This window comes from Alligator sinensis, unplaced genomic scaffold, assembly GCF_000455745.1.
Source record: "Alligator sinensis unplaced genomic scaffold, ASM45574v1 scaffold505_1, whole genome shotgun sequence".
Taxonomy (NCBI): domain Eukaryota; kingdom Metazoa; phylum Chordata; order Crocodylia; family Alligatoridae; genus Alligator; species Alligator sinensis.
In genome coordinates, this window is record NW_005841940.1 from 514425 (window position 1) to 527988 (window position 13564).

The 13564-nt window shown below is 41.8% G+C and overlaps 1 protein-coding gene across 1 annotated transcript in view; it reads left to right on the top strand.

The window, feature by feature from the left end:
- RNF10 (ring finger protein 10) overlaps positions 1-10467 on the top strand; it is a 20137-nt gene extending 9670 nt beyond the window's left edge. The window contains exons 9-17 of the mRNA XM_014518154.2: positions 1-36; positions 1613-1746; positions 4044-4161; positions 4540-4641; positions 5457-5594; positions 6416-6513; positions 6851-6911; positions 7080-7238; positions 9238-10467. The exon at positions 1-36 is cut by the window's left edge and continues 181 nt beyond it. Of these exons, the coding sequence (XP_014373640.1) occupies positions 1-36; positions 1613-1746; positions 4044-4161; positions 4540-4641; positions 5457-5594; positions 6416-6513; positions 6851-6911; positions 7080-7238; positions 9238-9314 (923 nt within the window). The 3' untranslated portion in view covers positions 9315-10467. The remainder of the gene's footprint in view (positions 37-1612; positions 1747-4043; positions 4162-4539; positions 4642-5456; positions 5595-6415; positions 6514-6850; positions 6912-7079; positions 7239-9237) is intronic.
- Positions 10468-13564: the final 3097 nt, after the last annotated feature.

Genomic DNA, 13564 nt, shown 5'->3' on the forward strand with positions numbered 1-13564 from the left:
ATCTGAGCAACTCTCCTTTTTATTACTTCTACCAAGGTTAGTATGGTGCAGTCTGCAGTCAAGGGGAGAAGTGTTTTCCAGAAATGTCACAGAAGGACCCTTGTAGCTTTGTTGGTTACAAATGTCCAACTCGGGATCCTTAATTCTAGTTTATTAGGCGGATTGAAACACTGTAATCATAAACCTTGGGGCTGGTGTTCACTCACTCACTCTAGCAGGCTACAGAGTCAGGTATACCTATCCTACAAGTGCTGGAGTCTGTCGTTGAGGCTTCTTTCAGCGTGGTGTTATCTTCCAGAAGGGGGTCGTCGGCTGGTCCTTCTGGCTGGACAGGTCTGGTCGAGTTGGAGATCAAGAGGGCGCCACTGAGGGTCACTTTTCACTGCCTTTTATCTGTCCCTGGCAGACTTTGGTGACTCCCCAGTTTTCAGGTTTGCCCAATCCAGGGGTAATTGACCCTCGTGGGACCCACCCCCCCGGTGGCTACTGGATGGCATCTGTCAGCCCCAGGGGTCATCCGCATGTACGTGCAGGTTTGGGAGTCCGTTGATGAATTTAGAATAGGGCTCTGGGAGCGGTTGATCTGGAGATATTCAGCCCAAAAGTTGGTCTCTGGCATTGATTAACTCAGGCCAGGGCTTTTAGCCTTTGATCAGTGACGTTTAGAGATTTCCCGGTTGTTACATTGTCTTCTATTGAGTTCTTCCCTTGGTTGATCTGCAGCTTCCCAGGTGTTAATTACTGTGTGCTACCTTGTTACACATTCAATCACTGATTCACTTGCTCTTTCAGGGGCCAGCCTGATACAGAGAAGGACAGTTTGATTCCTGCCCTTGTTAACATTGTTACAATGTATAACTTACTAAAACACATTTAGTTGGAAGTTGAAAGGTGAGGAGTATAAAATATAAGCTACAAATGCCATGGCGCACAAATAGATAAAAATACCAAACTACAAGGGGAGACACAAAATGCACACATACAAATTTTAAAACACAATTCCTTATCTTAAAGTGAAAGAGAGAGGAAGGAAGAAAGGTAGAAAAAGAGAAACATATCCAAAGAAGGGAGAGCAAATGCAGGCAAGAGGAAAAGGGGGCTTTCTGCTACAGCTTCAGTAGACTTACGAACTTGTTGAATTGTATTAAAAATAGGCTTTTCAAAGAAAGTAATCTGAACTTTATCACTGATGCCTGAAAGAAAGAGTTGGAAGAAGAGTATGCCATGAAAAGTTAGCAGGTGAAGAAACAACTAAGGGGGGGGTGGGGAAACAACAACACACGTTTTACTAGAAGCAGCAGCAGATTAGTTCAACCCAGCTCTGCAGCATCTATGGAGATCGTGCGCTTCAGTGGGGTTTTTTGGCACTTTTATCTAAAGCTTATTTAATAGTTTATTAGATAGAAGTGCCAAAAAAGCCCCACTATAGCACCCAGTTTATACAGATGTTGGGCAAGCCGGGTCCAACTAACACTATGCCTCTTCTGGGTATGCACTGGGCTTCGTATGGGGGCATGTGGAGTTTGAAGTGCCACTTTTTTAACATCTGTAAGCAGCCTTGCTGTAACCAGTACTTCACTGTACCGTAACCAGTAAATCTTTTGTTTCCCAGCGGAGGATGGACAGTGTATGTACCTTCACCCTGTGAATGTTCGCTGTCTTGTTCGTGAGTATGGCAGCCTGGAGAAGAGTCCAGAGAAGATCACTGCAGCTGTAGTAGAGATAGCTGGCTACTCCATGACAGAGGTAACTGCTTCAGCTTTCCCTTATTAATCATGGATCCTTGCTTGGAGAGGACAGTGATGAATTTTAATGGTAGGCAGGGTGGATAAAAATCAACGCTTAAAAAAATTGGAATTTTTTATTGAAATCAGATTTTTTTTTTTTATTTAATTGTATTTTTTTAAGATGCTTTAAAAAAACTATAAAGAGAGCTTAAATTAAACGTATGTTAAAGCTTAAAGAGATTATCATGGAATAGGGATTATAACTTCTAATTATACTATTTGAGACTATATATTCATGTAACCTTTTTAGAAGTTTGATAAATAGGTCACAACAGGCCATAGACTATATTAGGGGCCCAATCTCATGGGGTTTCCAGAAGTTCTTCTATAGATCAGTAAAGATTAAAGAGAACCACTCTACCCAATGGAACTCAGTGCTCAGTCTATAAGATCCCATTAAACGTTGCTATAATGCTTAGTTTCAGTTCTCCAACTGTGAATTTGTGTGTCGAGAGATCATAGGCAGACAAAGTTCTTTGGGTAGATGTGATATCTTTTATTAGACCAACTAAATAGTTGGAAAAATTTGTTCTTTACAAGCTTTCGGGTGCAAACACCCTTCTTCAGGCACAGGGAGAGTTCGTTGTCTCCAGAGATGCATCCTTGTTAACAGCAGTATATGGAAATGAGAGATAACAGACCTGATTACTCACCCATCAGCCCTATTGCATCTCTACAAGTTTGTGTACACACAGTCACACCCTTACCTTTATCTGAAAGTGCAAAGCTTCAAGAAGTTAAATGAATAAAGGATATCAAACAAGAATGCACTTTTTGTAGAAAATGATGATTAAATTGAGGCTTCTTGACCAGTGATTTTTTTAAATCAAATCTACCCTGGTGGTGGTAGGTAAGATACTGATAGGAAAGAGCATCTAAAGGGATTGTCAAACACTTTCCAATACTTGCTGGAGCTCCCTTTCTCTGGTGGGGGTAAAGTTGGGATCTGCTTACTGCAGCTCTTGGAGGTATCTTTTAAAGAGTATTTGAAGTATCAGTTCAGTGGATGCAGGTGGATAGTGAGCAAGAAAAAACAAAATGCTAACAGAGAGCAGCAGATGGGTAGGAGACTTGAGTTAATGAAAGGGCTAATCCAACTAGGAAACCAAGGCCAGCAACCTGAAAGTTTTTTTGTATATAAAGGCAAGGAACCTGGGCAAAAAAAATTGAAAGAACTAAAATTGTTGAGCCAGAGTTTGAAACTAGAGGTAGGAAGAACAGAAAGAAGCCTTGCAGAATAAGTCAGGATGGTAACATTCAAAGGTGTGCACCACACAGAATTGATTTTAAAAAACAAAACAACCCCCCCCCCCCCCCCCCCCCCAATATTCTTTAAGCAAAATAATTTGGTTCTGATTTTAATCTTTCCTGGAGGAAAAAAAACCCTTAAAACTATAGCATTAAAAAACCAAACCCCCCCCCCCCCCCCCCCGCCCGTAAAGGTGGTAAAGGGTCGCTTTCTACATTGGTGCTGTAGTAGAGGCCTGATTTTTATTCCTGGATCTGATGGCTTACTCACTTCCTCACCACAAAGAGATGTATTCTGGACCTAGGAAGGACAGAGTAGAAGAGCTTGCAGTAAAAAAATAACTCTGTATCCACTCTTGATCACTTGATCAAATCTGTATTGGTTGAGTCTTTCTTTTTTCCCCACCTCTACTGGCAATGTATTAATGACATTGTAGAAGAGACTAAAAGCCTTCTCTTGAATACTGCATACAATATTGGTCATCCATCTGCAGTTGTGGGAGTCTTGTTTTTTCTTGAATGTGGAATAGGTACAAAAAAGGGCACCAAGATGAAGAGAATCGAGAGCCTGTCTTACAAGATGCTAAAAGCTTGGCTTGCTTATCTTAGCAAAATTATGGCTGACGGGATGGTACTTTTGACCATAAATGGGAGTGGTTTTGGGGGGCAAAAACTCTAATTCATCTTAGAGTTTGAGTTTTGAACAAGACTATATTACAGGCAACCACATCGTATTAGGAAGTTGGCATTCTGACCCAAAAAGTCTATTTCCAATCCAGTATTCGCTAATCTGACTGGCTTGCTAGTGTTGCTACTAGCTCTTCCAGTCCACAAATGAACAGGACATATTTAAGCCTGTTAGATTTATTTTGTTTGTTTGGGGATTTTTTTGTGCAGGGATGAGGGTTACAGTACAACCTGGAATGCAAGTGACTTTTTGTGGTGGGGAATGGAGAGGCACTTACTCTGGGTTCTGGCTTATTAGATACCTCTATTCTGTCCTTATAGGATATAAGACAGCGTCATCGTTACCTATGTCACTTGCCTCTCACCTGCGAGTTCAGCATTTGTGAACTGGCTCTGAAGACTCCCATCCTTTCCAAGGAAACCCTAGAGATGTTTTCAGGTTAGTGCTTGGGAAAAGTAGTGCTTGTTTTTGCAGCCAGGAGGTCAAAGGGATGATAACATTAATGGCCATTGTGCATTTCTGCCATGGAAGCTGTTTGGAATTAGGCTGGCTAGAACTAGGAATTGCCCTATGCAGGCTCTTAACAAATTTTGAGGTGTTCCATAATGTAGACGTTTTGTTTCTGTGCAGATTAAAGTAAGTATGAGGTAGAAGATTAGACAGTAGTTAAGAAGGATCAGTCTTCAGGAGAACATGGAAACTGCATTTGCTTATTCAAGGGTGTCTCAATGAGTTAGAAATATGTAGCTCCCTAAATAAGACACTTTACCCAGCACTAGCTTTTACCTGATAACCAATGATCTGTGCATCTGTTAGATGACCTTGAAAAGAGGAAACGTCTGCGACAGAAGAAAGCTCGTGATGAGCGGCGTCGGGAACGCAGAATTGAGATGGAGGAGAACAAAAAGCAGGGCAAGTGTAAGTCTCTTGCACACAATGAGTGGGTTTTCTTCTCAAATGCTGAGAAGGAATGCATAACTCCAGTGCCCCAGAGACTACTGGTTCCCAGTAGCATTCCTGGCATAATTCAGGGTGCTGGCTTTGACTTATAAGGCCCTAAGCCGTCTGGGCCCCATGAACCTAAGGAATCGCCTTCTTCCTTTATACACCATTATGATCCCCAAGGTCAGCAGACAGCAACCTTCTACAAATACCATCAGTATGCCAAGTGCACTTGGCAAAATGTGTAGGAAGTCACTGTCACTTGCTTGTCAGCTCAAAAAATATTCTAGTTCCCTTTTTATGATGTTTTCTTTTGTCACTGTTCTGTTTAAGTTTATTCGGTTTTTCTTATTGCAAGATGCCCTGAGTTTTTTTTGTTTTGTTTTTTGTTTGTTTTTTTTTTGGTAAAGGTGCCGCATAAATCAAATAAATATTATACAGAAAATTCCCTGTTAAAATAACTCTGTACAACTTAGATGTATGAGAGCTGTGGGACACTGGAGAATTGCCATGAAAAAGGGATATCCAAGTAGCTCATAGGGTACTTGGGTTCTGTATCCTAGATGCTCCCTTTAAGTAAAGTTGCAGAAGGAGAAGACATCTGCACAGGTGTCTGTGCCCAGGAGCGAGGCTTCTGTTTTGAGCCTCTCAAGGTAGAGGATGAAGTCGCAAGATCACTAAACCTTTCCACCAGGGAAGACACTATAATCTCTGTCTATGGGACAACTTTTGATGCTTGTAGACTGACCCTTATGTTCTTTTTTTAATCTTGTTCATGGCTTTCACCCTAGATCCAGAGGTCCACATTGCTCTAGAGAATCTACAACAGTTTCCTGCCTTCAGCTCTTGCTTGGGAGAGTCCATCAGCACTGATAACCAGAGTCCTTTTTTACTTCCTCCTCTTGGCAGAAGTCCTGTATCTCAGACAGGTGAGCATTTGGGAGAATTCATAAATGGCAGATGGACTGATGCCTTGGGGAACAATGACTCTACTACTTAGGGGGCAAAGTTAGATTTGCCATTACTGCTGGTTTTGGACTGTTGTAGTGGTGAACTTCAGACGGTCAGTGTCTAAAAATGGAGGATCCAAATGCCTTTCCTTTTTTCTTGTTGTTTTGTTTTTGTTTTTTTTTCCTCCTCTGCCTTTCTTCTACTCTGTCTTGTCCTGTACCCTGGGAACAATATGAGGATTGCATTGTCACCCCACTTCTAAGAAGCCTTAGAAGGGAAAAGAACAACCATTTTAAAGAATAATGGACTTCTTCCCAAATACGCACCCACAAAGGGGTGGTAATGTTGTCACTATAGCCCTACCTTTTGGAGAACAACCATTTGGTTTCTTCTTTCTCTGGATTATGCTGCCTTTTTATTTTATGTAGGAACATGTAGCACTTTATGTAGTGTTCAGTAGGATCAAGTCCAGTAACTTTACCACCTGTAACACTTTTATTTGGGGTCTCCTTCCCAAAATTCCTGAGGCCCTTTTTAAATTTCTAGTAGAAATCTCCCTATAGAAAAACTTCCAGGTATAGTCAGGAAGATGTTTAAATATCAGGGGATTAAGAGTGTGTGTGGTGGGGGGAGGACTGAAATATCAAAATGTGATGAAATAAACTGAAGTTAGTGGGTCTTGCTGGATGTTTGATTTGGCTGGTTCCCTTCTTTCTCCTCAATCATACTAACATGAAACTTTGCTACTGTAACTGGATCTCTTATGAACTGTCTGACTTTTTTTCCCTTGTCTCTGCAGAGTTTGTCCCTACTACACTGTTACCTGCTGCCAGCCTGGTCAGCCCATCACTCTGTGGGAGCTTGGAAGAAGAGTCTCCTTTCCCTTCCTTTGCTCAGGTAAATCCAGCTCCCTTAATGTAGTATGTGCAAGAGAACATTCTACTGACTTAACTTACTTGCTGTTCCCCAAGTGGTATGAAGCTTGCAAACCCTATAGGAGGCCTTAAGAGTAGAGGGAATACACCCCTTGATTGAGTTAAATGTTTTTATGGATCTGCCAAAGATTACTAAAGTCCTATATTCTGTCTCCAAAGTGATTATACTAACAAATCTAGGCTATTTGTAATTCCATGTGAATGGAAGTGTGGGAGGGAATTCTGGTAGATGAAGCCTGGTCAGATTTCTGGTATTCACACACGTTTTGTTTTGTTTTTTCTCTCTTTTTTCTTGGTAGATGCTGAGGGTTGGAAAAGCAAAGTCAGAAATATGGCCAAAATCTGCTCCAAAGAAAAAAGGTAAAGAAACCCTACTAACCAATCCTTCCATCTTGGGGTCTCTTAAAGCCCTTACTTCAGGTAGAAAGCACTTTTGTATTGCTGAGGCCTGTTCAGCTCTTCTGTTTGTGCCTTTGTAATAAGGATGATTTTTAATTTTTTTTTTTATTTAATTTTTTTTTATCCCAGAGGAAAATACTCTTGCCCCTCCTGCTTCAGTGGATAGTGATGGAGAGAGTGACAACTCTGACCGGATTCCTGTGCCCAGCTTTCAAAATTCTTTTAGTCAGGCTATTGAGGCCGCCTTCCTTAAACTGGACAAGCCATCCACATCTAATCCTCTCTCTGGTAAGAATATGATGAGCTTTTTTAGGTGACATGCAGCAGCCTTTTTGGGGAGAGAAAGTTCTACCTTCCATTGTAGAGGTTATAAAAGCCTCTGCTGGCTGGAGTTTTCCCCACTACAAGTATGGTATAATGCTGGCATAAGTTATCTGCATTCTGTTAGCAGTGTGAATGGCAAGTCAGGGACAGTTCTAACTCATACCACCAGAGTTGTTCTGAACAACTTGAGGTTGCAGAGCTGTTTCTGAACTGCCTCAACAAGGCTGTTGTCACTTAAAACAGCTGCCTAAGTTTTTCCAGGAGCCACAGCAGTTCAGGATTTTGTAAGTATAGTTGTTGCTGAAAGCCATCATTTACCATCTAGAAATGGCAGTTGTGAATTGCACCTCATATATGACCCATCATGATTGGGGATCCGAGTCTTTAGTTCACTGTGGAAAAGCGTGGATTTTCTACTTAAAGAATGCAGGAAACTGTGGGTTTCCCCTTGCAGGCAGGCTGAGTGCCAGCCTGTAAGGGGTTGGAGGAGTCGGGGAGGGTGATTTTGGAGGCAGGGGGAGCCCCGTGCATGTGTGCAACTGTAGCCGAGCAGCAGTGGAGACCAGCTCCCACAGCTCCTAAGTAAGTTGGGGGCAGGGCAGGGTGGAGGGGCACACAGGCAAAGCACTGGGGCAGGGAAGGCACAGACAACATGGCACAAGGGGGCATGTGCTCCCCACATGCCCACTCCCTTCTTCACACTAGGGGGCTGGGACTGGGAGGGGTGCCAGCAGACCCAGTGGCTGTAGGCCAGGAGTGAGGGATGCCAGCAGGGCTGAGGCTTTAGATAGTGGAGTGCTGGCATAGACGAGGGCAGCGCACCAGTATATCAGATCTTCTCGGTCACAAAGCAGCAGGGGAGTGGGGGGAAACAACCCACAGCTAGACCTGCATCCTGATAAGTGAAGGGGGCAGGAGGAGCTCTGACTTTCTTTGATTAAAAAAAAAAACAACAAACCCAACAAAACCAAAAATACAAACTTGCATACTAAAATATATAGGTATTTAGAATTTTATTTTATTATAATAATTGAGGCTCTGGCAGGCTTCCAAGTTGCTTTAAAATTGTAAATATATAAATAAAAGTGTTCAACTGATACCTATATATAGTGATATTTCATTTTTAATAATGGAAAAATGCAGATTTAGTTTGGTTTGTTGTTTTTTTTTACTCTGAGAATTTGGGATTTTTAAACAGAAAACTAGGACCCTATGATGCACTATTTTTAGTATAGTCTGTGGGCTCTCTGTATGCCCAAGAATTGGTGTGTAATGTGGCAAGGTGAACTTGAACTTGCCCAAAGGTTTTGGGGCATCTGGAACTCTGCAGAGCTAATCACTGAAGGTATGGAAACAGCTCAGATGAATTCAGATCAAGGCTTTAAATATGAACTGACTTGATGCAGCAATCCTTGGTTGCTATGCTTAATTTTAGAATCTGTAAGTTTGATAGCAGCACAGTGTAGTGCAACGTTGCACTGAAGATTTGTGCGTGGGGAAGGAAGGCATCTGTGGTCTACCTCCTAACACATGTGAACATGGTGGAAATAACACTTTATTTTGATAGACAGTAGGATAGTTCATCTCCAACTAGGGATACATGTACCTCCTCAATCTCCTGTTGTTTTTAGTAACCAGTAAAAACTATCCATATTTTTCAAGTCCAGGTCAAAAAGAGAACTCCTCGGGCATCTGGGTTACTACTGACAGCTGTAAGGACCAGTGATCATTGTTCCCTGTATTTGAAGAAATAACAATCATAAGTTCTGAAGCTAAATCCTGTGGCACTGGATGCTTGTGTAACAGATTTCCATACTAATAGAACTGGTGTTCTGTACATAATACCTCTAAAATTGCCGCCTCCCCTATTTTGTTAAATCCATTAAATGAGATGAATGGGAGGTATATGGTCTGGTTTAAGTAGAAGCAAAATCCCTTAACTTTACTGTCTTCTTTCTTACAGAAGAAAAGGGAGGCAAGAAAAGAAAGAAGCAAAAGCAGAAGCTACTCTTCAGCACCTCAGTTGTTCACACAAAGTGATATGCTGTCCCAGAGAAATTCTCTCTCCTCTTGGTTTTTCTTTTTGTTTTGCTTTTTGTTTTGCTGCTATAGTTTAAGTATTTAAGTTTGAACAGATTTAATCTGTGTTTCTGGGGCTTGAGGGGGGAATCTGTGGAAACTGATATCACAGTAAGGAGATAAAATATTTTTCCAGATCATTCAATTGGTTTAGACCAAAATAAAGTATTGAGAAACACTGAACCTGGAAAACCTTTTAGCCAGGGCTTCCAGTCTGTGCCAAGTCAGTTCTTCTGGCCTAATACCTAGTTCAAATGTGTTTACAGCTGTCTATGGCACTGCCAGAGTGTTGCAATATGCTGCCTCAGTGAAGAGGCTGAGAACCTGTGTATCAACATGCATGGGAAGAAAAGTCCAGTAGACTAGACATGGCAGTGGTGTAGCTTTCAGCAAAGCTGAAGAGAAACATCTTAGCAGTTGCTGTTTGCCTCACACTGGAAATGAGAGCAGTAGGGTTATCTGTTGTTCTTGCCTTTCTAAACAGTAATAAATCCTTCAATTTAATTCTTCTGGCTTTTAGGTATTTAAAGTTGAGGTGAATGAAGCAGAACTCAGTAACTTGGCTCAAATGGCAACTCATACTGGAATCCCTTCATAAAGAGAATGACAGGGATGCTTGTTAGCCATCCTAGCTTACAGTTTGGAGTACTTCAACCTGGGTGAGGGAAACTGGTTCTCTAGCTCTCATATGCTAGAGTCTGTGTGCTTGCATGATCTGCAGTAATTGTTCCTAGAATTCTGAATGATGAGGCTTGGTGGGGTTTTGAGACCTAGCTGGTCTCTAACTAGAAGAACAAGTAACCCTGTATCTGCAGGTTTCAGAAAAATAACCCCATAACAAGGAACCAGGATCTATTTCTTTCAGGACACAGGTCTGGATCTGCTTGGTGTGTGGGCATACATTAGACTGTACTGGGCACATTTTACTATAAACATGTCTCTTTCCACCTACCCCCTTTCTTTTTCTTTACTTGAGCAGTCTTTCTACACTGCTTGTGGTTTGATTTGAAGCTAATGAGTTAAGTGGTGTGGATTTTTGTTGACTAAAATGAACCATAGGTGTAACGTACCAGTGAAGGCAAACAGTTGCAATAAATCATATGCACACATGGAACTGTAGTGCTGGAGTCTCTTCTGCTATATTCTACCCTGCTACTTTGAATGTCCATTCCAAATCAACTCTGATATCTAGCTATAATAATGATAGGCTTATTCTGGCTGGAGCACTCTGGTCACAGCAGCTGATAAAAAAAATGGTTACTGAAACAATCTGAGTGCTCTGGACAGAAGGAATAAGCATGCTTATTATAGGTTACACAGGAGCCTTAGCTCCCCATAATCCTATGTCAGTTTCCTTGGGGCTCTGTTCACACAAATCTGTTGTTCTGTAGTGGCTCCCTGAAAGACAAGAACACTCTTCTTTCCTCCTCCCCCCCCAGCAGAGCCTGCCTGTGTGAGCTGCCACTGGGTTGTGCAGCCCCTGGTCTCCAGGGAGACCCGGTGCTTCCCTCCACAGCAGTGGTGCCCCCATAGGCAGGGTACTAGCTGTGCAGGTGCAGCCCCAGCTTACAGGTAACACCCACCAGATCCAACAGTGCACAGAGCAGTAGAAGCCTGGACATGCTCAGAGAAGCTCAGGCTTGGTGGACTTCTAGTGCCCCTTGCACTGCCTGGGACTACCCTGGAATGGACTGGCTGCCCCATGAGGACAGCTAGGTGTACTGGCATCTGGAGAAGGCAACAGGGATGGTGTATGGGGCACTAAAAGCCTGCCAAGCCTGAGTTTCCTTGAGCACTCCCAGGCTTCCAGTACCCTGTGCACCATCCCCACCGCCTTCTCCAGATAAGGGGCTTGTGCACATGAGGAATATTGCTGTAATTTGTTACACAGCAAACTAAAATACATGGGGTGTTTTAGTTTGCTACATGAAGTCATTTAAATCGAAATAAGCCATCAAGTATGTATACTATTACACAATTTAAAGTTTAAAAAGGCAATTAAACCACTAAAAAGGGGCAACTTCCTCACATGTACAAGGGCCCTCTTGTTTTCAGTCATAGAATAAGTCACAAGGTCAGACTTGACATAGTATGGATTTATATTCCTAAGCCTGTGTTTACACATGGACAGCTTTATGTAGCCTTTGTGGGTGAGAAGTTTTTGTTTCTGTTGAAGTATTCACTCAAAGGATAACTAAAAATCTTGTATTTAAAGAAATACTTTTGCAATAAAAATTTAATTGCAAATGTTTTGCAGGTTTCAGCTAGTTTAACTTAAATCAGTCAAACTCTCTTCTCTCTTAGGGATAAGACTTGCTATCTATATGACTGGCACTGCAACAAGTAACAAAACCAATATTCCTTCTGTCCCCCCCTACTTCTCTCACATAAGGCTTGGACAAAGCAATAAAATAGGTTTAAGCAAAACCAAGAGTTTTAAGCAAGGGTAATCAGTAGGGATCTACTTAACTCATAGCAAGACAAAACCATTTTTGTGGCCTGCTTATGGCATGAAGGCCTGATTTCATGGGTATTTCCTGGAGGCCCCATTTCTTGCTGCTGATTTGGCAGAGGCCTCACCCTTACTGCAAGCAGTCAGTCTCAAGCACCTGAGTAGGGGTGCTACTACTGCCCCCTACTCAGGTATTGCAGTAAGAACTAAGAGATCTAAAAACATATGAATAATACACTGTGGGGTTTTATTGGGTTGGATTTCCCAGGAAAACCATGGCTTGTGTTATATTTCCTGGCAAATCATAGGTAGCACTGTTTTTTTGCAGTTACTGCAAAAACTTGTGAATTAAGTAGGTCCCTAATAATCAGGCCAGACACTGAAGGGCAGGGGATGGGGGTGAAAATCTTTAAATTACAAAATGCCTTAATTTAGGTAAGGCCATCCAAATAAAATGGTTCTCTATCAATAGCCTCTTTAATTACTGTTCCCTGTACCATAGATATTCACTACCCAGTGTAGACTAAGCCTCTGTGTTTTGTGTGTCTTTTTTTCTGATGTTAAAATGCTGTGTTTTTTTCAGAAATTGTATGGCTTCATGAAGCAAAAAGGTACAAAGCTAAAATTTCTTTGAAAGTAACTCTACAAAACTGAGGCCCAACAGCTTTTACATAGCGCAGAGATCTCCTGCATCGTGCCATCCCCATCTTGTAAGGAAAACTTTCTGCCATTCTTCCGCCAGGGTGTTAATAGAGGAAAAACTAGCTATAGGATAGTTTTGTCTATGCTCTTTGTTCTTCCTGTTTTGGTGGAAGAACGAAATCAATGTTGGTTGTTAAGAAGCTTTTTGACAAACCCCAAAAACGCACCAAATCAATAAGTGTGGCCATAAAGTCAACTGTAGAGGGAGTCATAGTATAACTTGAGATACTGCATTTCTGTAAATACCTAAAACTCCTCCTATATTTAACTAGTTTTAAGAAGTGCCTCACATCTACTGTGAAAGTTCTCTCCATACGAGAGAGGCTTACAGAATCAAGCTCACTTTTTATTAACACTCACAGGTATGCTAGAAGGTTTGCAGCCAGGAGCTTTCATGTCTAGCTTGCGTGAGATGTGTGCTTAAAGCCTCAGCTGTTTTGAAACCCAACTAGCTGAATTGCAGTAAAGCTTTTGCCTAGAATGATAAAACATAATGGATGATGTAAATAGCTACTCATAGGGATACTGGATAACTCTGCATCTGCCTTAGATGAGACTAGCCTTCTCTCCTCCTCCCTCTCTCCTGCCCCCACCCCTCCCCAAATCCTGGTCAGTACCAAAGCAGATTCTGCTTTCTCCAACCACAGAAAGCTTTAAAAATCCAAAAAGCTCATGTTGATGCCTGTCTGAATACTAAAAAACAAGCCAGTTGGTTGAAACCCAATAGTCCTTCACTTTCCCCCTTCCTCAAGGGGGAACCTGAACTCCCTCATCCAGGAATGAAGATGTTCAAAATTGTCTGAACACCTTAAGACTGCATAGTATCCTACTAATCTCTCCCTCTCCACCGTAAAGTGAGGAAAGCTTCATGACTTACCATTTTTTATTGACCTTCTCCAAGAATTCAATGTTCTGGGTTTGTTTTTTCTTTAATGAAAAAAGCAGCAAAAGTGAGGCAAGAACTACAGTAGTTGATCTTCTTGACAAAAGATAAGTAGTCTGAGACACTAAGTTACAGGAATTTTGTGTCTGCTTGTGAGAGGTGATAAATAATTAC